The 27,992-nt window shown below is 40.1% G+C and overlaps 2 protein-coding genes across 3 annotated transcripts; one reads left to right on the top strand and one right to left on the bottom strand.

Annotated features, from left to right (window-relative positions):
• Window positions 1–11,593: 11,593 nt before the first annotated feature.
• On the bottom strand, window positions 11,594–19,732 carry cilk1 (ciliogenesis associated kinase 1). Of its 2 annotated transcripts, none has more exons than XM_081714504.1 (13): window positions 19,599–19,732; window positions 18,784–18,838; window positions 17,962–18,083; window positions 17,739–17,818; window positions 17,318–17,450; window positions 16,190–16,361; window positions 15,922–16,089; window positions 14,135–14,500; window positions 13,665–13,870; window positions 13,427–13,569; window positions 12,991–13,107; window positions 12,645–12,743; window positions 11,594–12,474 (listed from the first exon to the last, which is right to left on the bottom strand). In XM_081714504.1, the coding sequence occupies exons 1-13, from the start codon at window positions 19,697–19,699 to the stop codon at window positions 12,317–12,319; spliced, it is 1,920 nt and encodes a 639-aa protein (XP_081570630.1). In that variant the 5' UTR covers window positions 19,700–19,732; the 3' UTR covers window positions 11,594–12,316. The 2 variants fall into 2 exon arrangements, with proteins under 2 accessions (XP_081570630.1, XP_081570631.1); XM_081714505.1 differs by having other exon boundaries at window positions 19,568–19,634.
• Window positions 19,733–19,847: 115 nt separating this feature from the next.
• On the top strand, window positions 19,848–27,705 carry LOC113586667 (centrosomal protein of 55 kDa-like). Its single transcript, XM_027024968.3, has 10 exons — window positions 19,848–20,011; window positions 20,197–20,327; window positions 21,322–21,516; window positions 21,717–21,989; window positions 22,776–22,841; window positions 23,014–23,164; window positions 25,753–25,982; window positions 26,372–26,443; window positions 26,953–27,078; window positions 27,168–27,705. Exons 3-10 carry the CDS (start codon window positions 21,334–21,336, stop codon window positions 27,372–27,374), a joined length of 1,308 nt encoding a protein of 435 aa, XP_026880769.2. The 5' UTR covers window positions 19,848–20,011; window positions 20,197–20,327; window positions 21,322–21,333; the 3' UTR covers window positions 27,375–27,705.
• The last annotated feature ends 287 nt before the right edge of the window (window positions 27,706–27,992 follow it).

Here is a 27,992-nt window from a genome sequence, read left to right as displayed (position 1 = left end):
CCCGACGTGTCCAACTCCAGGACAGTGAACCCCAGGCCGCCGTGTACACATACATAGACACAGCCTATGCCTGGCAATGTCTGGTGCCCACTCAACACAAGGTGGGTTAGGAACTGCCAACATGGGAGACCTCTTAATAGGAGGGAGAAAGGCAGAATCCGTGCCTCTCTCAGGGCAGTCCGGTAAGCTCCACACAATGTGACAATGCTCCCGTAGACACACAAAAGGCACAGATACACCACAACAGATGCACCTACACACACACACAAGGCACAGTAAAGCAGCACCTGTTAGCAGTGCAGGTGCTGGAGGCGTGTCCTTGGCCCCACTGGACACGCAGGGGTGTACGTCTGCTACTCCCCCTAACGGTCCTCCTTTTTACAACCACTCTAGGAGTGCCCCAGAGGCAGTGCACCTCCGGGACTTTGGGCGGACCCATCCAGTATTCCTGGCATGTCCGCAGAAGAGAAAGAACTTGGGCCTTTCCCTCGCTAGCTAGAGACTTAGCCGGCTCCACCAAACTGCCTTCACCGCGGTCCCCTGGAGACCCTCGGCTGTGCGCGGTCCTTGCTGGGTAGCTGTAGCCCCCCCAATAAATTCCAGAGGGTGTTCCACTCCCCCTCTGGAGTGACCACAAACACCGGTCGCGGTTCTCTCCCCAATGTCCAGGGATACGAACATACGAACTAATATTTAAAACAGACCAATATATTTACTCAAGAGCTTAATTAAAAAAATTTTATTTGCCAAGCTGAAAATCTGAAACACCATGCCCATTTGAAGAGGTCACTTGCTTGTTAACCTGTAGTTTTAGGTCATAGGTTAAATAAAGTTATATAAAGAAATCTGATCAGTAGGCAAAAACATACAAGAGATACAGTATGAGAGAGAAACAGAGACGGAGATAAAGAGAGAGAGAAATGAACAAAGAGAGTGATGGAGTTGGAGAGAAAGAGAGACATCAATAGAGAGAGAGAGAGAGTGACAGAGACGGGGAGAGAGAGAGAGAGAGAGAGAGAGAGAGAGAGAGACAGAGACAGAGACAGAGACGGAGAGAAAGTGAGAAACCCATCAGTTGTCTTGGCTGCTCCCATTCTGAAGAATGTGCTGAGGGGCAGCTCGCCTTCGGTGGTATTGCCTTCCGTGCTCCTGACCCACGCCCCTACATGCCCCAACATGTCCCAATGTGCCCCAACATACTATGCACATTGCTTATAATTTGTAATGAGCGTTGTGTAATTCAGTGCATGTCTGCTGAAATCAAATAAGCCTCCCAAAACGTCCCAGAGAGGGTAAGAGTTGCCTGCAAGCAACAGAGCTTCACTTACTTAGATCACATTCCATCCAGAAGATGGCAATGAAAGTGCTTGGCCTTGAGCGTTGCATGCGGTGGACTGTTGGGGCAAGCTTTGTGGGTTCACCAATACGCTTGCAACAGAACCAACCTCACCACCACCCAGTCATCTATATATAAACCTAGAAACTTGCTGAACCTCTTGCCAAATCTGCATCTCAACACTAACCTTTTTTTAACTTTGGAAAATGACAGTATTTACAGAGAGGGTAGGGGGAGAACTGTATGTTATAGTAAGCTATAATACTTTTCCTGAATGAATTTACCTTAATCCATGATGTTTCTGCTCCAAAATCTTTTGAGGTTTTGCAAAACCAGTTGTCAGGGAGAATAACTGGATTTTGAGTTCTTGTAAGAGCTCAGTATTTTTAGCACTGCTGGCTTCCATATCAGATTCTTTTTAATGCAGTACCAAAGAGGTAAGGTATCACCTTCTCATGCACATATTCCCACTGAAAGCAGGCAAAATCTCCCTGTTGGTGTGAATTAGTGGATGGTAGGATAATTCCCATTAAACAACTGAAGTACCCAACCACTTCCCCATCAAAGGCCGCCTGTTGTGCAGCGTCAGTATTTATATGGCATAGTGAACATTATCAGTTTGCTTTTTCACGATTCACAGATTACCATTTCAACTCAAGAGTCCACTGAAGATAATTATGATGCATGCTGGTAAAAAGCCACAAGTGTAAGTTTACAGGGCAAATGTGCATTTACTTATGGAAGCTGGATAGTGCCAGAAGATACCAGTTTACCAATAGGTATGGACAAATTCACAATGTAAATTTGTTTTAAATCGTACGCTGGTAACACATAACACAGGGGGAAAATATTTGGAATTTGTAAAATTAAACATCAAGAATTGGTCCATGCTGTTGTCTCCAAGTAGGCAGACATGTTTTCTGGCTTGTATGTAATGATACCATGGTACACTCTACGCAGTAGGCAAACATTGCATAAACGTCTATTTGTGCAAAGGTGACATGCCCAGGGCTAAGGTAATTATTAACAAAACCTTTGAATAAATTTACCTAAAGATGTTAAAATTGTTAGGCAATTAGATGAAAATATCTGTGATTTTGGACAGATTATGATGATTGAAGCTTATGGGATGTTGTAGAGTCAGCAATTAAAAGAAAGATTATATTGTCACATTTACTCCCTGGAAAATGTATGCCATTTCCTATTATGTTCTGTCTGCAATTCCCAGACAGTCCAATGTGAGAACTCTAGTGACCAACACCCATTTTTTTTTACCAACATAATTAAGGTATAGAGAAAAGTTCTGTTTCTTTTCTTCTATTTTCCACCAACTTTGACTTGTTTCATTACTTACTTCTTTACTGCTCTGATCTCTTGTGCCACCTCAAACCAAGAGCTTTTCATTAAACACTAGAAAACCAGTCCATAGGCATATAAAAAGAAAATTAGAGGACATTGTAATCTGATACCAGGTTCAGTTTGGTTTCATTCCACCCTGAAGGCAACACCACCCAAGTTAAAGTTTTTATATATGAACCTACAGACCTTTTGTAATACCAACAAGCAACTGCAGCAGATCAGAATCAGCCACACAGAAGTTGAAGTGTGTGATACGAGCTACAAAATCAAAAACAGTATAGGTAAAACCAGAGAAAATTACAACTACAGGTTAGAAAATCAAAAGAGGTAATCCAAAAACAGAGTCCGAAAACCACCGACAGAATGCGAAAGTTGTGTTTAAAATGTACAGTCTAAAAGTGTCTCAGAAAATATTCGAGATACTGTGTGGCTCATATACAACTAAGGAATGTCCGATGTATAATTGCATATCTGAAGGAACAATAGAACATTTACTACTGCAGTGTACAACGGCTATTGAAATGTGGAGGGAAATTGATGATATTGAGTTTAAATGGGGTCGCAATAGGAAAAGTATTATGTATGGAGTGTACAATGAGAAATGGTCTGAGGATTGTCTGAGGAATTTTACTGGATGATTTTTGCGCAGTAAACTCGAAAATTTGGAAAACACGTTGTAAGATGATTAATGAGCAATGTTTAATACCTGCATAAACAGTGTTTAAACAAATTGTGAGTTAACAAGGTCGAAGACGTATTGAATTATATTTCTTTAATAATCCACTTAAAAGGCAAAAACAGCCAACACCTATTTAGAAGAAAAAGCCAACACACATTTAGAAAACAAGATAGGACAAAACACATTAGAACCACTCAGAATGCAATGAAATTACAGAGGAAATACTTTGCACTGAAAAGAAAAGAAACAGTCTTTATAGATGGGGCAACGAGTAACAGGAAAACAAGTGAGGATTAACTTGAGACGTCTGGACGGTTGAGTATGGGAATTCACCTGACTCCCTGTGTAGTGTAGTGTGGTTTAGATCGCCTTACAGGGGTGGAGGGAGGCGTGACTCTGCTTCATTTATTACATGTCTTTTCCGACTTTCACTGACCTTTAAGTAATAAGAATCTTCTTGTTTTAGTAAATAAAATGAAATGCATTATGTCCCTAGCAACAGAATCAATCTTTTAAGTGATCGTGCTTCATTTCTTTAAAGCCCTGTAGTTTTTTAAAAATCTGTGAAAAATATTACCGCAAAGAATGCTATATATTTCAGTTACCTACCAAATGTTTGCGTTCAAAGGCATTAAAAGGAATGGTTTAAATGTTCTTTTTTTCTCTTTACTATTCTGTTATGTGGGCGTGGATCCCAGCTGTTTTATTGACAGCTTGTGTCGCTACCGTAAGAGCCTGGTTAATCAGTATGGCTCAGGCTGGAAATCGGATTGCATCAACGCGGTTGTACTACTTGGACGACTGTTATGGGGCCTCGGTCAACAGCGGAACCCGTGTTTAAACAGAGACTAATCAAATGATCCGGTTAAATTAGAGGCCGCCACATTTCCCATTTTAAGAACGTATTTAGAGCGAGATCAACGGTGCATTTCTTACATACTGATTACTTTTACATTAAAATTATTAACGTTAGCTGCTAGCTCATATTCGGTTGGTTAACCAGGTCTATTTAGGTTTGGACTATACATTGCAGGAGCTAAACGTGGGAAAGTCAGCGATTATTGGGAGTTTCAAAAATGTCAGTGTGTCGTATCAGATCATGATAAAAATGTACATGAGCTAAATTTAGCAAAGTTAGCAAACCTGCACATTTTGTTATATCCTTGTTGCTTGCTACATTATTGAATAAAGTGACAAATGAAAACAATGACTTATTTAAAAATAAAGACTGACCATTTTATCATCCACATTGCCTCCAGTAAGTGTCGGGAAAGCTGGAAAGCTATTGCTTTCAGTTTGAGTCTTCTGGCAAATCCGGAGCTGTATTGAGCCCAATTTTCAGGCTTTGACCCCAGTGAAATGCCTGCTGAAAATTATTTTATTGGGCGTTACTTAAACCCCCAAATGAAATTTGAGGCAGTTGGTCTCATTTTCTTGAATAATGTAGAGAGTAACCTTTCTCCCACTTCAAATCAAATTTATTTATATAGTACGTTTACAACAGATGTTGTCACAAAGCAGCTTTAAAAATGTCTGACTCCAAGCCCTCAGTGAGCAAGCGACATTGGCAATGAAAAACTCCCTAGAGCATGAAGAAGAAACCATGAGAGGAACCAAGACTCAAGGGGGGGGGATCATCTGGCCGACAACAGTCACCACAATAGTAACAATTTGAGAAACAAATAAATAATAATAAAATGGAAAAAAAAACAAACAAAACAAACAAACAAACAAACAAAAAAAACAATTAATGTCTAATCCGGTTTTCTAGAAGTCCTACTCTGGTCCCAAAGGTGTGCGTGTGTCTGAAACCCTTCTGGCATGAGAACATCCATCAAGGGCAACAGAGAAGTAGTTGGCTGGGGTGGAGGTGTGATGGGCTTCAGCAGGGGACAACGTGGGGTGGTGGGAGTAGCCATGGCAGCTAAGGTGAGCTGAAGCTCAGTGACATCATGACATTATGGGTAGGTGTACCTCAGCAGAAAGAGATAATAGATTATTATGCATGTCCAGGGACGAGGGTGTGTAAATTAGGGAACTATAATGTGTAAGGATGGACTCTGCCAGATCTAGCTATGGCAGCCTAGCTAAAAGAATAGAGCCAGAAGGAACCACAGGCATGAGGGCATCCTGGAACATCAGCACTTCACCGATCTCAGTCAACAAACTTGAGTGACAAAAGAAAGGTGAAATGACAGCATCATATCATCCCAGTTTACCATAACTCTCAATGCCCATGGACCCCCAGATCTACACCTTTACCTGAGATGGGAAGTAGTTAATAAAATGCCTGACTGTACAGACAGGCTTTCAGCCTAGCCTTAAATATTGGGACTGTGTCTGAGTCTCAAACATTTATAGCAAGTTTATTCATTAGTGTGGGAGCTTTATAGAAAAAGGTTCTGCCCCCTGCGGTAGATTTTCTTACTTTTGGTACTAGTAAAGAACTTGCACCTTTTGATCTAAGCAGACATGGTGGGTTGTAATGCACTAGAAGTTCTATAAGGTACTGCGGGGCAAGACTATTCAGTACTTTGTAGTTCATTAGAAGTATTTTGTAATCATTATAAAATTTTTACTGGCAGCCAATGTAAAGTAGCCAAGATAGGAGTAATGTGATCAAATTTTCTAGTTCTAGTAAGAACTGGTTGCTGCATTTTGAACTAGCTGGACATAGGTTAGGCACTTAGTGGTACTGCCAGATAGTAAGGCATTACAGTAGTCTAATCTTGAAGTGATAAATGCATGGACTAGCTTTTCTGCATCATCTGAGGAGAGTATGATGAGTATCCTAACCTTCGCAATATTCCTGAGTTGGAGAAAGGTGATCCTAGAAATATTATTTAGATGAGTTTCGAACAAGAGACTGGGATCCATAATTATGCCAAGATCTTTAACTGTTAGAGAAGATGTGAATGGGAGACCACTGAGGTTCATTGAATAATTAGAGTGAGGACCTAGCTATCTCTGTGCCTAATAGAAGCACATCTGTTTTGTCAGAGAGAAAGTTCCTTAATATCCAGTGTCTAACATCCTTTATGCGTTCCTCACTGTCTGACTTTCAGAACATATGGCATTATGGACTATGACAACCAAAAGGCAGGAGCCCTCACCAGGCTCTGGCTCTCATTCACTTTCAGGGTCATGGATTTGGTCCTACATTCTCCACTAAACCTCTCCACCAAAACATCACCTAGAGTACCTAAAGTAGGTGGGTAGTAATACGTTACATCTACTCAGTTACATTTAATCATGTAGTCTAACCTTTTGGGATTGTGAATTGTGCTTTTAAGAGTTGTTTTAAAAGAGGGTACTTTATACTCTTACTGGAGTACATCTGTGAACAACAAAAAAAGTCCTTTTACTCCATTACATTCATTTATGATCCTCCTGTTACATTTTTATATACATTTTATTTACACCCTGTGTGGCACAGTTTGGGTCAGTGAATTAGGTTACATTCACATTACCAGACTCAAATCACTGATTTAAGCCCATTATAAAAGTGTAAAAAATAAAAATAAAAATAAAGTGTAATGTGGGGTAATGTACTAAAAATTGACCTAGGTATATCAAACTACTCTCACATATTACTGGTTATGAATACTTTAGTGATGTGATGCTTGTTAAAGTCATATATGTACAATATCTAGCTGATATCAAAAACCTTAGATATAACACCATAGCAAATTCAATTACTAGTCCCACATCTTATTGCTATTGGCAGAGTACTAACCTCACCACAGCCACCTTTTTGGTTCCATCCAATTCAGAAAAAGTGACTTTCCCTTGCCACTTTCACTAGAACAGAAATTCAAAGCATAGAGCAAATAAGCCATAAACAATGTGTCACCACACCGATTACTTTCAAATGATAACCTGTTTATTTGGTGTTAAATTAATTAAAAGGTCCTTAAATGAGGATATGGTACATCATTTGGAAAGAAATGGCAACAAGTTTTATTACAATTAATTTTAAGATAAATTATGTTTTGAACATATTTGATTTGGTGTCTGATGCTGTTTAAATGAGGTTGTAATTGTGCAGTTATATTTTTATTACTACATGAGATTCAATGAAATAACTTGCGGCTTGTCTTTTTTTTTTACTAGATACTTAAACTTATAATTTAATAATTTAAATCAATATTTTTACTTCCACATAAGTAATTGTTTTTTTGTTTTTTTTTAAATAACAATACTTTTAATTGAATACAGTTTTTGGCTACTCAACCCAGAAGAGTACCTGCATGTGCAGGTTGCAGCAAGAGAAATTAATTACTGCACAGGTAATCAAAAAGGTGGTGGTAGATCAATATATCTGTGGACTTTTGATGAGCGGCAGAAAGGCTTTTGGAAACATGGCTCTGTACATGCTACAGTGAATAGTGGGTGAGTGCATCAAGGCTCCCTGTAAGAAGTACACACTTCCTAATTATGTCAGATGCCGTGGGGCCATTTCACAGAAGTAACAGCTTGGCTTTACAACACTGATGAACATCAGTTTGCCCTGTCTCCCATGGCATGAAGTCCTGGTTATCTGGTTATAGCCAGGCTCATTTCCAAGGCTCTGGAGTTCTGTGATCCATGTATGGAAGGAGCAATTACAAGGAGACCCACCCCTCACTAGGTTGCAAATCCTTGGAACAGGAGGAGTTCAGGTACTCAGAACTGTTACCAGAATAAGCAATGATCGAATTATCATTTTTATTTCTTTTTTTAAGTCTCCCCTTCTATGTGTCACATTGTTAAAGGGATCTGTCAAAACCACAAGTGCACTTGAAAACAGATGTTATGTATATGACACTACAGTATACAGCTGCTTTCCCCTTTCAAATTAGGGTAAAACGTTCGGGAACATCAGCCTTTTCCTCTTTTGCTTACTGGTGGAACAAGTTCAGCCAATGGGCCATCACCTACAAACGATTAGGCACATGGTACAAGTAGAGTTGGGCGATAAGAAGGTAATGTGGTATACCACGATATTTGAAAAGTATTTCAAAATGGCGAAATGAAAATTTCTGTTCTGTTCCCTGTAAACAGACAATAACACGTTCAGCGCGGTAGGGAGCTTTAGGGGTCACTGATTGTTTAACTCATACACTGACAGATAGAAGGGGAAGCCAACATGGCTAGCGGTGTGAAAATGCTACTGCTGCAATTTGGCAGCATTTTGGATTTGTTCCAAATGAAAAGGGAGAACCAGCAAACCATGATGACCCTGTATGTAAGATTTGCAGTGGCAACAGTCGCAGCTAAGGATGAAAACACGTGGAATATGCTTTCGCATATAAAAATTAAGTACCCTTTAATCGCTACACAAATGCCGGCGACTTCAAAAAGCCGCCTGGTCAATGCTGGCAAAGCCACAACGGCACTGTCACAACAAACGGTAACAGGCGCGTTCGCCAAATCCACAAAATGCATACGGTACAATGCAGGATGGAAGACGTGTACATTAGCGGTTACAAAATACCTCGCTAAAGAAAGATGTCGTTCCATTTAGTCGAAAAAAGCCAAGATCCAAACACTTGATTGGCAATGCGAGCTACCTGGAAGGACATACTTTTCCGAAAAAGTGATTCCAGATTTGTGTAAGTCGACAAGATGTACAAAACGTACTGGCGTCGACTGCAGGCAGCTATTCATCGACAATATGTGTAGACAGACATTTCGACTCTAGATGTCTCTAAACAACCTTTTTCCCCCCGGAAAGTCACACATCTGCCATCATTACTGGCACGCTAACTAGGTGATGCACTCCGAGAATGGCAGCTGGTTGAGAAAGCCTGAACTATAACTGTATAATGGCGCAAACATTGCAGCCGCTTCTGCATTTGGTCATGGTTAAACTGTTACAGCCATGGTCTCTATTTGGCAGTGTTGAACGGACTGCAAGACCAAAGGCAAAAACAAAACAAAACAAAACAAAACAAAACACACACACACAAAACCTTTCTCAAGCCTGACAAAGTAAACCCGTAAGTTTTTCTAAATGCGCTTTTGTTTAGAAAATGTTAACCATGGCTTTCTTAACACGCCAAATATAAGTCAATTTCAATTTGCTACTAAAACTATGATGAACAGCCTGAAGTTTTTTTTTGTTGTTGTTGTTTTTAGACGGTGTTCACCGAGAGATTAAATCTATTGAAACTAATGGATAAATAGTATAGGCTAGGTGTGTTTAAAGCTGTAAGGATTAAATATATTTTTTCAGATATTGCGATATAGTGATGTGTAAAATAAGTAACATTTGTAATGTTTTGATTTATCATTCAAATAAGAAATATGCCGTTTGGATATGCTGATATCCAGCATGCCAAGGCGAATTGCAGAAGTCTTGAAAAAGAAAGGTCAACAATGTAAATATTATTTGCTTAAACTGGATGTATGTCAATAAAACGTTTTTAAAAACTTATGAAATGCTTATATAGTATAGTGACGTACAATTATAAACATTTGACAATAGGATCTGAAAAAAAGAGGCAGTAGACTTTTGTGTCAGTCTCAACTTTTGGCCATGACTGTATATAAAAAAGAGGGCATGTATCACACGAATTCCATTAGCCTCTCACAGACAAAAGGGTCTGATCAGGTCATCAGGTGGGCACTTAGGTTAGGGATTGTAATGCAAAGGTAGGAATAGATGCAGTGCCTCATCCAGCATCATAGAGTTCCTTGCACCCTGTGAATCACTCTCAAAGGCTGGAGCTTTGTACTCAGCAGCGCTGTCTGGCTGTTCACTGACTGCCAGTAGCCAGACCTAGGTTGTCACATAATGAGAATTACATAAAAGTGTATGGCCTTTTAAGAATATAACTATAGTGCTCAGTACAGTTATGCGTGATGTATTGGGAGACGGATTTGTCAACAAGCACATTGGTAGAACTGTATATGGACGGTTAAGAAAAGCTCCTGGATTTAAAGGGCATTTCAATCTGAACTCACTGTTTTATGGTAAAACATTGAATTACTTCACACAGTAGACCTCACCTTCCTAAAATTAATGCTTTATCTCTTTCTCTCATTCTCTCAATGCTGCAATGGGGAGCCTGGGTAATCTACTTGTGTTTCTCGTCATTTTACCAGTTTCTCCTAATTACAGCCATCTCCAATTTCTGCCTCTGCTGTTCAGAAACAAAAGGGTGGGTTTGGAAGGTGGCAGGTGTTATGATTCTTTGAGATGCTATTTTGGAGGTTACAAACCTGTCACTCACAACTGTTTGCATCATTATACTGAATGATGAACAAGCATAGTATTTATATCCACTATTATATTCATTAACTCAGCACCTCTGGTCCTCAGTGGAGAAGACATCAGAAAGGGTGTGAAAGCTTTCCATCACCTGCATGCCACAGCTGCTATGTTGAGCCTTCCCCCATTAAATGTACACCCCTATAAAATATGTAGGTTGTGCTTAACATAATTACCAGGTTGAGAGCTTTTAACTGCCTGTAGACATATGACAAATGGTGGCAGATATCATGGGCTATAAAGCATACAGTACAGCAAAGCATGGAGGAATGTATCCCTGGGCTAAAGAAGCTGATTGGAAATGATTGCTGGATGGATCTTTTTACTGAGTAAGGAATCCTAACAGAATGACAACCTGTCAGACATCAAACCCTAACAGGGTTGCATGCAAATACTTGTATGACTGTAAACTACAGGATATGCCACAGGAACCTAGTTTTAGCCTCAGATGCAGGGCCAGTCTGGATCAAAATGTAAAGCAAAACCACCAGTTTTATTATTGGTTGCCTAAAGTCACACAATTTCTTATGGGTCCACTGCAAAGGTCATCAGACCAAGAAAGCATAGCTGAGCTAATTTGAAATGTCCCAGTGAGAGTCTGAAGCCATGGCTGCAGTTTTCATTGGGTCAGCCATGCCTCCTAATTGTATGAAAGTGTGCCCCTAAGGGTCACCCATAAGAGTAAGTTACAGGTGTTCATCAAATTGGCTGCTGGTATGGCAGTAAAAAGGATGTCATATAAGGGAGCCTCATTCACACTTGGTGGCTATCATCAGCATGCATACAACTCTGTGCCATGTATTATTCATATCTGGTCCCTAGTAGCTAAAAGAGCAGATTTACACAAAAACATATAACAAAATTGCCCAAGGAAATAGCAATGTGAGGTATTTACCATGGCACTGTATAAATAAATAAAAAATGTGAAAATGGTAAATACTTGTCAACAAAAGATGAAAACTGATTGGTTGAGAAAGTAATTTTTTTAATACATTGGAATGGCAACAATATTTTGAAGGATAACAATAAAACCCTTGTTGTTGAAAAATGCCACCACAGATAGGCAGCCATTATCAAAAAGGGTCAGGGGTTGTAACACAAGCATATTACTAACAAGTGTTGTGCATTACATAATATACATACAATTTTAGGGGAAAAGTACTTCCAAGAGAAATTTTTTTAAAAAAAGAAAGAAAGAAAATAATTTAGTCATGGGTGTACAAAATATACTGGCAAAAGGATATTTGTAAAAATCTCAACATCAAAAATCAAAACAATACAACTCTGAAAAAGTTAAATAAAAATGAAAAGTTCCTACACGTTCACTGAAAAACAAAAAAACTAAGCAATTTTGTAGAAATCCACAAAGGTGGCGTGCAAAAAAAACACAAATTTCACCTCACCAACTGTAATTAATACAATGCAACATTAATCCATATTTATGAGGTTTAGAAAGATTATGCAGGATAAAAGATAAATTTACAACATCGTTCAATACACTGACACAAACTCTGAGATTTCTTGTGCATATTATGCAAAAAAAGTATATAAATTTTTTTACATTAACCATACACAGAGCAATATAAAACAGATATTATTGCTGTATAAAATAAATATACAAGTTAATAACTCGAGTGGAAAAGTCACAGGACCTACAAGTGTCCTGAATGTGTGCCTTGAGAACTCCCTATCGGTGGCCATATTTGGCAGCCCAGTCAGTGCGCCCATGGACGGGCTGAGCTAGAGGGCGAGGTCGCAGGCCCGGTGTGCTCTTGGTGGGAGATGACAAGTAGGACGATGGTCCCACCTGACTGCTTGACCTGCTCGATTTCCATGTTGCATAATCTGGGAAGCACAGCAGGAGTATTTAATATTTTTCAAGCGGATCCCCCCCCCCCCCCCCCCCCGCCTTCTTAATGTTTAGAAGGCGGGAACTTCTAAACATTAAGAACATAGAGATTATGCTTCTAAAGCACTCTTCTTGCACAGCTGATGAAGGACACACACAGACTCACTTGATACCGTTGAATCTAGGGGTGCTAGATGCACTCTTTGGCTAGCTGATCCAGTCTCCTTCTTATTAGCTGAGGGAACATATCCTCCTGTACGTGATCCTGTTAAATATTTAAAATTTATCACATTAAAAACTTACATTTTTTTAGAATTCAAATAGAATGCAAAATGGCCATCTAATCTTAAAAACCGAGTGGCCTTGAAAGTTAAAAGTCATAGTTCAACCAAACAATGCTCACTTCAACTCTATTGGCCTTCGTTTGCCCTGGAATTAGTTAGATACTGGCATGCTCACTGCTAGATAAAGTAGCATTAAATGACACCACAGCAGTCAGGTTTTTCTCTTACCGTGGTTGCCCCTGGTAGGAAGTGTGCCTCCAAATGGAACACTGCTGCTCCCCCACAGGCTGCTTCCAATCAAGTCCTTTGACACATTTACTGCTACATTCTTCTTGGTGCTTAACCCTTACATATGGAAACACAGGTGGTTCATAGTCTAATGAACTGAAACCACAGAGTGAAATGCAAATGCCAGAGTTCACACTTGATCTCTTCACAACTGTACAATCCTTTCCAAACAATGTTTTCCATGAGAACACTGTGCCATGGCAACCATAAGGGAAGCAGTCATCCTCTCCTCATCAAACTGTATCAACTACAGGGTGTTCTCCATATACACTAATCTCTATTTAATCAGAGAGTGAAACCTTTCTGAAGTCTATCAGCTTGTACTTTCAGGAAACCTTTCCATGTGATTTAGCGCTGAGCCTACAGTAAGGGTTACCTGGTAAATATCTTGATTGCTTCAAGTAATGCTGTTTGGCTGATGCTGTCCTGGATGGCTCTTGAAAGGGCAGCACATTATTTATATTCGTTACTCCTTCTCTCCTGACAATGGAGGGGCTGAAATCCAAAACATTTCCCAACCTACATGGCGTAAGGAAAGATTATTGATATGCCGGATGGAGCAGATGTTATACTTGATATTTCTGGGAAGAACAAATGACCAAGTGATGAATGACCTGCTCAGACTACTGTCTCCCTGCCACCGCTTGTCACTGCTGATGTAACCGGGCTTGTTCAGGGCGATGGCTGCAGCGTCCAGGTCTTCAGAGTCGTCCCAGTCTTCCCCCTTTAAGACCCCGGTGACGTGACCCCATCTCCTACGGGTCCCCCTGGGCTTACCCGTTTGGCTGGATGGATTTGCTTTCTCAGGCTCTGGTGTTAACTGAAACAGATATAGTGCACAGTCAAAACTTTGGTTTTGTTCCAGGTCATAATTTTAGTTTCATTGCTTATGATTCCTTTCAGTTTCCCTTTCGGTTGCCAAAGTTTCTTACAATGCAGTTTTTTGAAGGTTTTTTTACAACCTATTTAGGTCATTAGCATAAAATCTTTATCTACAGAGACGGTACTGCGCACATACTAAAACATGACAGCACATTATACATGAATGCGCCAAGCTATTTGCATGGACACAACTCTGGCTCACCTGACTCGGTGGGCCTTTGTCGTATATTAAAGGGAAACGGCTGTGCGGGGCTCTGTCCATCTCTGCATCTGCCCTCGCTGGGCCTTGGGGTGGCTGGGGCTGGTGCAGGGAATAGGCAGGGTTGGTTGGTGGTTGGATTTGTTGGAGCGGCCGAGCTGGAGAGAGGTGTGGCTGGGGAAGCCGAAGAGGCGGAGGGGGGTGGGGAGGTGGGACGGGCCTGAGCTGGGGAGGTGGGGCGAGGGATGGAGGCGGACCAAGGGGCGGGGCCAAGGCCTGAGGCACCTGAGGCAGCGGTCGCCTCTGTTCCTGAAGCTGCTGGGGAGCGCCCAGCACTTGGCCCACGTTGAAGTAGGGGTAGCGCAGGGCCTGGAAGTGAAGAGCAACGAGACCAGGCCTGAGGAGATCCATGGCTGAAGTGGCCCAGAGTTCCAGCCCACCATCTACTGCAGTTTCTGTCAGCAGGCTTCAGTGGGTAACGCTGGACTGGGCAAGGGTGAACTGTTCCTATAATTTGTTTTGCAAGTTCCTTTGCGGTTCAGTAGGCCAAATGACACATTCAGGTGCCCCCTACACCCCCCAAAGGGCCATGTACCTTTTTTGTTCATTTTTTACAATTTATTGAATCATAAATGAATGTGAGGATTTGATAGTGTTTGTCGCATATTTGCAAGTTGGAGCAAAATTTCTTTAACCTAATGATGCAGTACAGTAAGAACACTTAAACGTACTGCACATCATTAAAGGTTAAAGTTGCGGTTGAGTTCAAGTGAAAAAAAAGGTTTTTACCCAATCAAACTAGAGAAAATATTAGATGGTACCAAGTTACAGATAACAAAAATTCACCCGCTAAAGAGAACTTAGTGAAATTACATAGGAGATCAATTGTGTGCAAACACACCGCATATAGCCCACATTGTCTTTCCTTTTATTCTTCCCACAGACTACTGCAGCCTATCAGAATATAAATGGTTCTAACTTATATTTACTCTTTCATTTTCTTTTCTACATTGTGCACTCCCCTCCAACACAAAACCCCACGCACAAATTAAAAACATTACAGCCTGATGAAAGCATAACAGCATGGCTGAAGGCCCTAGGTAAACTAATGGAAGCTATAAAATACTTTGCCTCACATTGATACTTTGCCTCTTTATTGATGCACACAGAACTGAATAATCCAGCAGGCCGACCTATTTTACTTGCCTTCTAAATGTGAATATGCAATTCTAAAGCCTGAGTTCACCTAGCTAATTCCTATCTACCATCAAGGTATCGATTAAGTCTAAATAGAAATGTCCAAACATTGAATCCAGCTTTCTTCAACTCCTGGCTAGGCTGAACTTTTATGGCCATCCTCTTACATTTTTTTCCGTTCATTACCATACAGAGCTAAGGTTAGGCCAACCACAATAAACATAGGCAAAAGCTGACTCATGGTAACTAGCTATAATTGTGGCTGTATTTAAGTCACTGAGTTTGGATGTAGGGGAAAACAACTTTCTATGAATTAATTGCTAAAGAAAACACTCTATAATGACAAATCTCCATCAACATTTTTACTACAATTCCATTCAGCACTATGCTAGTGGCGCACCCTGGTGGCCAGGACCATGGGCTGCAGCCCCGATATCTCTCTCATGTATAATATGGCTTTAAACTGCTGTTTCTCTGATATACTGACCTGTCCTTTTACACAGACTTTCATGCAAGTGGACCAGATAAGCAATGACTGCCATATTACATCCAGCACTTTGGGTCTGGGTTTGACTGACAGACCCCTGCGATACCTGGCTAGCTGCTGGCCTTTTCTTGGGGTCCCACTGAAGCAGGTCTCTCATCAGCTGGATGGCCTCAGCGCTGGCATTGGGGATGAGATTCCTCAGGCTGGTGGGTACACACTGGGGCCAGCGGAAGTGCATGGTGGTCGCCAGCTGGTACCCCTCAGGCCAGTCGTTCTAACAGGTACAGTGGTGGAGAAAAGACACCAAACGTTCCAGAAAGGGAACTAGAGGAAAGGGAACTCTAAGTAGTCTCATTTAAGCACACAGTTACTACCTTTTTGGGAGTTCCCAAGACCTGGCATATTTTGAAGATGGTGTCCACCTCACTGGAGCCAGGGAAGAGGGGTCTGAGTGTGTAGAGCTCAGCCATGATGCACCCTACAGCCCATTGGTCTATAGGGGAACTGTAACTGGTGGACCTGAGAAGAACCTCTGGAGCTCGGTACCTAAACATGAGATGTACAACACAAATATAAACAAACTGGGTAGGTGGGGGTGGTAGAGATGGCATGATACTAATTTTCTGAACTGATTTGGTACAGATAGCTTGCATTTGAATGTTGCCCAATATTGAGCCCATATTTTTTAATTAAAAACCACTGTGGAGATGTGGTTTAGTTGTGGTTCAGATGAATATAAATAAAATGATTTTTTTAAAAAACAGAAAAAAGTGTTTAAAAAAGAAAGTGCTTTACTTGTTTGGTTATTCTTTCTGTTTGGCTCTTTTTCTGTTGCCCTTTCTCCTTTACCTGACCCTCTACTTCACACAAAAACTAGAAACAATGTTGTTTGGTTTTTTAAAAGAATAGATTAATAAACAAATCACTGTTGGTCGTGGATATGTGGCAGTGTGCAGTGCTAAAACACTTTTTTGTCTCATTTAAATGCTGAGGTATCAAATTTATAGCAATGCAAGTCATCACACGTGTGGGAGTGCATGGTTATTTGCATGTGAACACAACTGCTTTAATCATTAATGTGAATAAATCTCTACAGCTGTGTATAAACTATGTTTAAATTAACGTAGCTGTTATCACATGATCTGCAGTGCCCTGCTGCAGAACACTGCTGTGCTATTTTCAGGATGGACTGTGACTATCTGATCAGTTTCTTTAAAAATTCTCCTGATATCCAAGCCAGCATTTTTTTTTTTTTTGCTGATATCGGTCAGATTGCAATACATGGTATTGCATTGGTACCATCTCTAATTTAAAGATTCTGAAATCATGCAAAAGGATGGAAGGCTAAATGTAGTAGTGCAATTCTGCCTTTTCTTGTACTTTGAGGTGCTACAACAGTGCATTAGTGGTAATTTGTAATGACTACACCCTTTAAAGTGATGACTCAGTTATAGAAGCACTTTCATAACATAAATCACATCATTTTCTGGATAGAAGCTCACCATCTGGTTGACACGTAGTCTGTATATGGAGGACGGGATCGAATCTCTCTAGCCAGTCCAAAGTCAGCAATTTTCACAAGCTCAGGGCCCATGCACAAAAGATTCTCTGGTTTCATATCTCTATGGAAAAAGCCTGTGGGGGGTCGGGGTGAAGCGGAAAAAAAGTTATGTTTAGTAACAAAAACCTACTCAAGCAAAAGACTTCTCCCAATTTGACCCACTTAAATAGATGTATTCCAATTCAGGGCAGATAGTGCCCTGGTGTGTTTACAAAATAAATAATTACTTATTTTGATGGCACAGTGGATATGGACAGTTGGTTCTCAAGACCCTGATTGACCATACACAAAAAGACTACAAGGCATGTTTTTTGGGGTTATGACACTGAAGTCTTCCCTTTTCAAAATCATCAGGGCCTTACCATGTTTGTGAATGAAAGCAAGTCCCTGTAGAATCTGAAACATGATATTCCTCACTGCAGACTCAGGAAAAAGGCATGTTCTAGAATATTAACGAAACAGTTTAATTTAAAAAGCAGCAACGTTGTTTTTTTTGTTTTTTTTAATATATGCAATGATTTAATGATTTCAATTAAAAGTAGCAAAATGCAATCAATACTTCAACCAGTCAAAAATGTTTGCTACCTTTCTTTCATTAGCTGATAGAGGTTCTCCTTCATGTACTCAAATACAAAGTAGAGATGGTCATTTTCCCGAATAACCTCCTTTAGTTTGATCACATTGGCATGATTGAGTTTTCTCAGGGACTGAATGCAAAAGGAACATCGTTATTAAATGTTGCATCAAAGGCATTTGCACATTTCATCAATAACAGGGGTCCTGAAGAAGTTTTCATTTTCAGCAGATCATTCTAAAAACTGCTGGAAGATGGCAGAGGTGCAGAATGAAGAGTTGTCTAGGGTCCCATCTGCTGCAATCAGTCATTACTGCATTAAACTTACATAAGAAGGTGAGGTCAGGCAACCAGGCAAAGGGTTCTTATCTGTAAGCTCTGTACTGTCATGCTTTTTCATTAGTGGAACTAGGGTCAAATTTCAAATTGGTCTCAGCAATTGGCCATCCTTCTATGAAATATATACTATATACAATGCTATTGAATAAGCTGCCCGTAGGTCACTGTGATACTTAATTATGGTTGTAGGGCAGGATTACGAGAGGAAAAAAGGGAAAACAGAAACAAGAAGCACTCAGTTTTGAAGACACACACACACAAGTTGCCTACTACCTTCACTGTGCTGCTGTAGAAAGTGAGCAATTATGGGTAAAGGCAAGGGACAAAAGGTGATCATTAGAGATGTATACAAATGGATTGTTTAATGAGACTTTTGCAAACAGTTAAAACATAGAACTTATTTGTATGTGGGGTGGATTCTGAGATCCAGAAACACAAGATACTGGAACATGAGCTTTTGTTGTTCCTGAGTTGCTAAAAACATCATCATTTACCTTGACCTCTCGAAGATTCATGCACTCCTCCCAGGAATAGAATTTCCTTTTCATTCTACAAAATAAAATCATAAATTTTGAGTCACAGACAGATGAGGAAAGTTTGTCTAATCACATAACATATAAAAGCATTATACTGCAGACCATACTGGTGTGCGTTTCATTCAGGGGCCTGAGATAATGCAACCTGTCGTGCTGCTTGGAGAAAAAGGTCCCTTTCCTTTCTTATGGTGAACTGAAGGTCTCCACAGAAGCTTGAAACTACTCATTCTCGTACAAGCGTGCTTGAGTTACTACATATACTTTTGTATTGTTGTGCTTTTTTATGTGCTTGGGGCATGTTCCATTGCTGTATTGCCTGCAGTTTAACAGAATGATTGTGTATCAGTGGAGTATCAGTGGAGTCTACAGCTTAGGCATATTGTCGCTTTTGCCACAAACGCATCCGGTTTAAACTAAATATAGAGCACACCATTTCAGGATTTAAATTTGTGGTTTTCAGGAGCCTGACAGATGTCTTACTAATCGGTGAACTGGTTGGGTTTAACTTGTCGTTTCCTCCCACTGGTCCACAGATGCAGAGCCAGCTGTCAGCTAAAGCCTGCTTGCTGCTGCATTATTGCAGTATTAAAGAGGATGCACGAGTACATTTTTATTTCTCACGTGTCTGCAGAAGTGTGTGAGTCAAAGTAAGCACAGGTTTGTCATTGCTCGGTTTGTATGCTGATTTACTACAAATGTAAACAAAGTGAAACCTCGGTTTTCCTGTTGCCTTTATAACTACCGTTATAACAGTGGAAATCCGCTCCACTCACTTCTTGATGGCCACAAGTTCCCCGGACTCCAGGCAGCGGCTGAGAATGACCGAACCGTAGGTGCCATCGCCTAGTTGCCTGAGGGTGGTATATCTGTTCATGGCGTTAACTCTCTCAGCATGGTCCACGGGATGAACGAAACGAGAGGACGGCCACTCGCTGTCGGGTCGAGTGCAGCCAGATTTTGCGGTGACAACAGCAATGGATGACGGGCACGGCTGCGGGGCTCATGTTGTTACAGGCTTGCCTCCACCTGCAGTCAACAGACCAATGTCGTAAAGATTTCAAACGAATAACGCAGTGGAGACGGAAGCACGAAGAGGAATCATACAAAATCATGCAGCTATCTGCTAGGGAATTCTATTAGCTAGCGGAAACTAGCTAGCTAGATTTATTTAAGGGGAAACTTAACGGTAAATTGAAATTACCGTAACACCATATGCGTATTGTGTCAGAGGAAAACAGGGGGATTCTAAATTAAACAGTCTTACTACTCGAATTAAGACGACCAAGCAATAATTCTAAATGCTTAGGTAACTTATGTAGTTTACCATAACTAAATGGTAACGTATAAATCTGCAATTTTCTTTCGTTATAGATAAAGTGTCATCATATCTTAAATATGGAAGCTAACGTTCCGTGCGGCAGTAGGAGTTGACAGGTTGGCGTACCGCAGCTGTACGGCAGATAAAGCCCAAGAAGCAAGCGAGCTAACCTAACGCCAGACAGGTAACAGTTAAAAAACTAAATGGTTAGTTACCTTGTCGCAACAAATAAATTAAAACGTGAGTCTTGTTAGATAGCTGTATCATTAAACACATTTAATGTTTACAAGAGTAACAGTTAACGCTAGCTAAAGAGCAGTTATTTTCCTGCGATTTAGCTAGCTACCAATATAACTTACACACTTGACTCAATAGTGGTATAGCTTGTTAATGCGTCAACCAAGCTGGCCCTTTAACCACGGGGACACTTTATCTGTCTGGTTTGGTTTATTTACCTGTGGTTTCTGAGGCGTGTACATGCCAAACAGTCCGGTATTAGCGTGCTATAAAACCCTCGGGAAACCTCAGGCGTGAAACCGCATCCTACGCAGTCTGAGTGAGTCATACAACAACAACACAGCACCGTAAGGGTGGAACGCTATGGCGCCCCTCTTCTTCTATTGAGTGCAACTATCGTTGCGTAGCGTTATCGCCACCTAGCGTTTAAAGACGGGTGTTTCGATAGCTGCGTCAGTTGTATTTCTATTTAGTTTTTAATATTTTTTAGCGCTAACCCTACCACGTAAGAGTTACACTAGATTTGGGAAAAGAGAAAACTTCTAGTTAATAATCTGATACAGTGCAATAATGTTGTCTCCATACGACTGGTAGTTAAGTAGCTTGTAAACTAGCTAGCTAGCACTAATTAACTTTAAGGGTTTATCTTCTCTTTAGGTAGCTCGCTGGGTAACTAACCTAGCGTTGGGTAAAATAGCTAGTTAGCTAACGTTAACGAGCAAACTGGCCATCCAGCTATCACCATAAAATGAATGATCAAATCTAGTCATATACTTTGCCATGTAATCTAGAGACGTTAGCTAGCTAATTATTATTTCTGTACAAATGCTTATTTTGGCAGTACAGTTTACAGTGCAGTAAGAACAAACAAGACCTGGGCTAAATTAATTAGCCAGCGAGCTAGCTAACCAACCTAACTGAACTTTTTGATTGTTTTGCAGATTCAGACAACAATGGCATTTAAAATCTCGAAAGGAAAGACTGACATGATAAACGTAAGGTTGCCCAATCCTCAAATCGAGAATAAAATCACTAAACAGAGGAAGGAAAATGCTTACATGAAAAAGTCACTTGATGAGCTTTCTCGTCACAAGGGGGCGCCATCTGACTCTGAAAACAACCAGCTCCTGTTAGAGGTAAACGATCAGGGTACTGTTATGATCTGTTTATGACCCATTCCCGATTATTACGTTAGAGTAAAGGGACCTCTTGAAACCAAATTTGACATTATCCTATTATTATCATCACAGCAATATCTTAAATAATCAATCTATTAAACTTCCTGATCTAAACTCTTATTTTCCCTATTTTTATTTTTGTTCTTCCACTTTCTAAGAGAATCCTTGCATTAGAGACATTAAGGGAGAAAAACTCCCAACAGATCCTATCCAAAGATCAGGAAATTGCAGCTCTTAGGCAGCATCTTTGTTCAGACAGTGCTGAGATTGTGACCAGATTGCAGGCTCAGCTGACCCAGCAGAAACTGGATGCAGAAATGAGGGAGAACCTGTTCCAGTCCCTTAAACAAGAGACAGAAGAACTAAAGACCAATTTAGTAGTGATTTCTGCTAAGTGCCAGGACCTAGAGAACACAGTTGAAACAGCAAAGGTAGATAGCGCCCACCCACACACAATGAGCAGACTGGCCACATGGAATTTCCTGAGTGTTTTTACAGCTCAGGCAGAGGATGGCAGCATTTTTATACCTTAATGTAATACTCCTGTAAGTGCTTAAACATTAAAGGATGGCTTTGATTTTTAACGTCTTTAAGGCCTTAATATTTGGATTATATTGTTGGAATTCTGAGACAGGAAAGCGTAAAACAAAAATGTCGGCATATCTTTCACATGATTTCCGCTGACTATTTTAACATTTTTGCTGACCAAGCCTCTTACCAAGTCATCTTACACTGACTATTTCTTGTGATCACTAGCACTGAGCAGCTTTCTTAAGGATATTCAAAAGTAAAAGTGAAGCTCTACTTCAATTCTTTTGACATTTATTGCTGTTTACCCTAGGAAAAGGAATTATCATAACAAGAGTTCAAATAAATGAGAGAAGATAGAAATGGAATTCATTATGAGCAATCTACAGTCACATTCCTTCCCCAGATGCCTTGAAAATGTTCTGTTCATTCTTTAAATTTTTCATTTGACTTTAGCATTGTAAGAAACTATTCCAGTATATAGCAGTGTTATTTTTATTACAGTAATGCTTACCTGATTACCGCAGCACACGCAGCTGACAGTTTGTTAAACACATTTCAGATGACACCTTATTTAATCTACTTGCACTCTTGAAGTTCCTGTTATATTGCCATATATATTCTTTTAATTGCATAAAGTTGCTGTTTTGGAAAATGAAATGGATTTTTTTTCTCCATTTTGTGAACAGGGTGGCTCCGCAGGATGGTTGCCTGCCAACAGGCACGTCGCAGTCATGGAAGAACACCTGAAAGATGTGAGTGTAATGTTCTGTTACCGACCGTTTCCATCTCTTGCATAACCGCAGCGTCCTGTTTCGGCATAATGGGAATAACCCCCTGAAGCATGGGGCAGGAACCTTTGGTGTGGAAACCTTCCACAAAACACAGTATTACCCAGTGCCTCCACTTTTCTGGTGCTGAAAAAAGGCCTTGGAGAAGAACCAGCAGTGGCTTGCCTACGACCAGCAGAGGGAGGCCTACGTCAGGGCGGTGGTGGAGAAGACACACCAGCTAGAGCAGCAGCTCAGCCAGGCAAATGAAGCCCTCCAACAGAAAGACAGGAAGGCCTGTATGGAAGGTGAACAGAAGGTTCCATCAATCCTTGGATAAGCGCTTCCAGGTTATGGAGAGATCTTGGATCAGGTTTCCACTCAGATGTTATGATGAAACACTAACATCTGTCTGGAAGCTGATCAGTTTAACCTTTTATATCTTATTGGCATGTATTTACATACTGTTAAGTCCACCTTGTAGGTGTGCTTACACAGCCCATCTGTTGACAGGCACAGTTTGTATTAGCCCTCTTCTATACCTTCATCAGCGGTCAGATTAAGGCCACACAACCTTTCTTGGCTGGATATCTTTGGGTGGTGAGCTACTCTCAACCCTGCTGTACCAAACTAAGTGGACAGCAGACACTACTGTTAAATGGGCTCTGATAAACTGGCTCAGATCCCGCAACCTTGGCACTGCATTGTCACGATCACTGCTGTGTTGAGAATGGTCTGCCAATTAAATCTGGTTGTGTTCAGCAACCGATTGATGAAAATCGGTGGTCGAGGATGGCATCCCAATAGACGGGTTATAGTCTTTAACTGTACACTTACAAAATGTACCTAGACTTACTTAATAAAGTGTCCAGTGAGTGTAGTATACCTACAGTGTCTTTCTAATGAAGCAAATGGTGTGTATTCATATTGTTGTATATATGCAGTACAGAAGTATTACATCATTGAAGTCAAACCAGTTTGTTTTCACAGTAGCACAAACTTGATTTTGTTACTGTTTTTCATTTGGATTACAGTCGTAATTTTTCACCAGTAACTTCAGAAAGTACTGTATAGAATATGTATAGTATATTCTGCATAGCATATGTGTTTAGTATATGTATAATATGTGTTTGTCGTGGACAAAGTGGAGAGATCTTCAGTGGCAGGAAATGAGAGCAGTTAGAATTTCAGCATTCGAAGTCAGTCAACTCTGAGTAGATTGAAATTAACTGAAGCATGTTCATGGTTGTCTTTGAAACCCATCATCAACTGAGTGCTAATATTAGGATTCTAAATATATACAAACAATTCAAACTGTAGATCTTATAATTCCACTCTATTGGACCTTAAAATTCATGTTTACGTATGCAGAATATGAATATACTATAAAAAATAAAAGCAATTAGCAAAGGAACATTGGCATTCCAAAAAAGATAACTCAGTAGACGAGTGCATAAAACTGCAAAATTGTATCAAGCCTATTTAGTAATTGAACACATATCAATCAGCTCTTTAACTGGTTTCTGCCCTTTAAATTGGAGTTTTTTACAATAATAATAATAATAATAATATAATAAGTTCAATTTATATAGCGCCTTTCACAGACACAAGGTCACACAATTATTTTCTATTTCAATATAGACTATGTTTCTTGAGGGTAATTAAACAGCATTGACAACAAATAAAATATAAAGTAAATGTATTTTAAGCCTAATTCAAAATGGCAAGAGTTGTTATTCTTAGCTACTTAATTTATGTAGTGGTATGCTTATAATGGTAGTCTGAGAGTCACTCTGTAGATTACAAGAAGAATTTCCACAGGTTTTGTATATGAGGATTTTGAGTAGTTTATTGTTATTATTAGGCTATTGATGACTATTATATATAATTATAACTATTATAGATAGTGGAGAAAATCAGGTATATTGTGAAATAAAGCCTTGAATTGAAAGAACATGTTTTGTCATTGCCTGCACTTACAAGCAAAGGTTAGTATAAATAAATAAAGTAGCAGAATACAATTTGTAGTTAAACTGAGGATAAAATCCCAATCATAATCACTCTCCATAATTTGATTCTATTCCTTAGAATTAATATGTTCTGCAACATCAGTTGAATCCTCTAGGAACAGTTTTAGGAATGTTCACGCTGCATATACAGCTGGTGTTCTGAGGATTAACTCTGGTTTATGTGCAATAAACCTGTTACATAGCAGGTTAGCTTCACAGTATATGCTGACATATCAACTAACCTGCACTTAGTCTGCTGTTGGTTTTTGGAAAGGAAACCCACCAACTCTGAGTTAACACATCTGGGTTTGTTGCTAAACACGCTTTCTAGAATACCACCAAGAAACAAAGACACGGTAATAATCCAGGCAGAGGGTCAGCAACATGAATAAAAACAGGCAGGGAAGACAAACCATACATGTTTAGACTAAGGTTAAGAAAGGAAGTCAAGGAGCCAAACCTGAGCCCTCAGCATGAAAAAACAGTCAACTAGATCTAACTAGAAAGTCTCAGAAACAAACCTAACAAAAAAACAAGATGTCACAACAAACATACATGTAGCAATTAAATCCACAGGAGCTGAGGAAAGAGTAGGTAACAGCTATGAGAGTAATAGGTGGCAAAATTGGATCTGATAAGTGTGGACAGGGGACTATGGGAATTGGAGTTCTTAGTGAAGTTAATGAGTGAGAAGGGAGGAGCAGGCATAACATTACACATAATTTCTTACCTGGCATGATCCTTTCAGACACAATAATATATTTCCTATATGTGTACTTTTGCACTTTTAACTTTGCAGGTGAGACATCTCTTACAGCATAAAGGTTTTTACTTTAAAATTCCAAGTATGTTCTGGATGTAATTGTACTCTGAAAATGACATGCTAGCTCTGAAGAATGTGGAGTCACTGCGCTCAGCCCATGCTGAGCTGGAGGTGGAGCAGGAGAAGACCGAGCAGGGGCGACACTGCGAGGAGAAGCAGTGGGAGGCACAGAGGCAGGCCGAGAAGGAGAGGAAGCACGTTGAGGAACACCTTCACCACCTCCACACCTCCCTTGCAGATGCCAGTGCCAAGCTGGAAGAGGAGAGGCTGAGGTCCTCTGTTCTTCTGGAGCAGGTAGCGGCCAAAGCAGGCCGGCGTTTTCTTACTGATCTCTCCCGGGTAAATAAAGGTAACCTAGGAGTTAAAGGATGAAGGAAAGGAAGCAAGGTGGTGAAAGCCTTAAACAGCTAAGAGTTCGGTGTGGGTAGACATTGGTGGAACTGGCCCAAAAATGTTTGGTATGAGTTAGCCAGGATATAAGCAGTTTGGGTAAGAATTTGTGTTTGATTGAGGGTGCTGTGCGTAACATGGCAAGTTGTTTCACAGCCCTGCAGCAGAATGTAGCCAAGCCAGATCATGCATGCAGTGACCTTCTGTTATAGTCCGCCTGCATTTTGGACTGCATTTTCATCACATGTACACCCAGTCTAGGAATGCACCTGATTAATGCCACTCTCTTCAAGGTGAACCATTTCCAGAAGGTCCTGCTGACACAGCAAAACGAGCAGAATCGGATGTCGGTTTTAGAGCAGCAGGTATGGATGGACACCAGCTCATAATTCCTATCACCATCTCTTCAAGGGCTTTACTTAACAATTTAAAGCTCAAAGTAAATCAAAGATGATTTCTAATCTACATTTTCATCTAAAGATACAGTTCATTAACACCCACTAAGGTAGTGACTGACTATCCTGTCTGGGCCCATGCCAAGTGCTGGATTAAAATTAAAATGGTTTGGTTTACTATCAGTGTGTACGTGCTTAAATTAGACCTAAAGACAATATTAAAACCTAAAATTAGGCGTCGGTCTGTATACAAAGATTTATTTGACTACTGAGGACATTATCACGTGCCTATTCCAGCGTGCTCTACTAGAGACAGATCTATTTACCCAGTTACTGTTACTGCATTACTGGTTGCAAGGCTGTGAAATTTTAAAAATAAAAATTTAAAAAGTGAATTAAGTAGATAGAGTTCTTTGTGAATGCGTTATGTCCATCTGTTGTACTGACAGCATAATATTTATTTATTTGTCCACCCACAGATTCAGGTGTCTGCCAAAGATCTGGAGGACGAGAAGCGTGATAATCAGCATCTCCAACGACAACTTCACAAAATTCTGAAGGAGCTGCGAAAATCCAAGGACAAAGTGGCCAGATTAGAATGTGAGGTAAGAAATGGGCTGGCATGGTGCATCCACCACATGGACTGAGACAAATTAAGTGTGAACTGACAAGCCCTGTACATTGTGGGCGACAGAAAGCGCAGACCGAGAAGCCTTTGTCTTCAATTGCCTACACTGAAGTGGAAAAAGCAACCAAGGGAGATCTACGGAGCCATGCGTCCCCTACAAAAGCACACAATCTGCTGAATGAGAGTTTTCTGGAGTGCCCCAATTGCAGAGCTCAGTATCCGACCAGTCGCCATAGAGAGCTTCTGGTACATATTGACGAGTGCTTTGATTAAAGCTGTCCTGCGTCTCTACTAGTAGTAAATGATCTATAAATATGTTATTGAATCTGAGTTCTCTCTGCCTTACATCTTAAAACATTTTGGTCATTTGTTCTTCATTAAAAAAAAATAAACATGGGATTTTTCCTAATGAAAAGACAATGGGACATCTAGATTAAATGAGAACATAGTTTTAGACATATAGGACATGGTAACAACAGTTAGAACATTTTTCAAATCCAGAAATCTCAGTTTTGAAATCCATATTAATATTTGAAGAGCATTTTGTTTAATTTATCTTTTGTACTTTTTAAATTTTCTGTCAATTAAAAATAATTTTTGGCGACTTAAGAGTTTGATTTTCCTTGGTTTTTAGTATATCATAAAATATCATAAAAATGATTTTGTTCTGCCTTCCAGATCAGATGCTCAAATTACATAAACCAAACTTCATCCCTTACTATTCTAGCGGTGAGTTAGGAGACCTAAAGGAGGTTTCTGGTTATTGGAGGCCTCTAAAGATATTTCTGTTATATTGCCTGCAGAAATTGCCTGTTTTCAAGGAGATGAAAGATTTCAGCTGTTCTCACAGGAAATGTGTATTTTCATTTGCCTAAACCTCTTTTATTTAGG

This window comes from Electrophorus electricus, chromosome 5, assembly GCF_041902795.1.
Source record: "Electrophorus electricus isolate QZ-2024a chromosome 5, ASM4190279v1, whole genome shotgun sequence".
NCBI classification, from domain to species: domain Eukaryota; kingdom Metazoa; phylum Chordata; class Actinopteri; order Gymnotiformes; family Gymnotidae; genus Electrophorus; species Electrophorus electricus.
The sequence above is the reverse complement of the archived record's forward strand: the minus strand, read 5'-3'. Positions and strand labels throughout refer to the sequence as shown.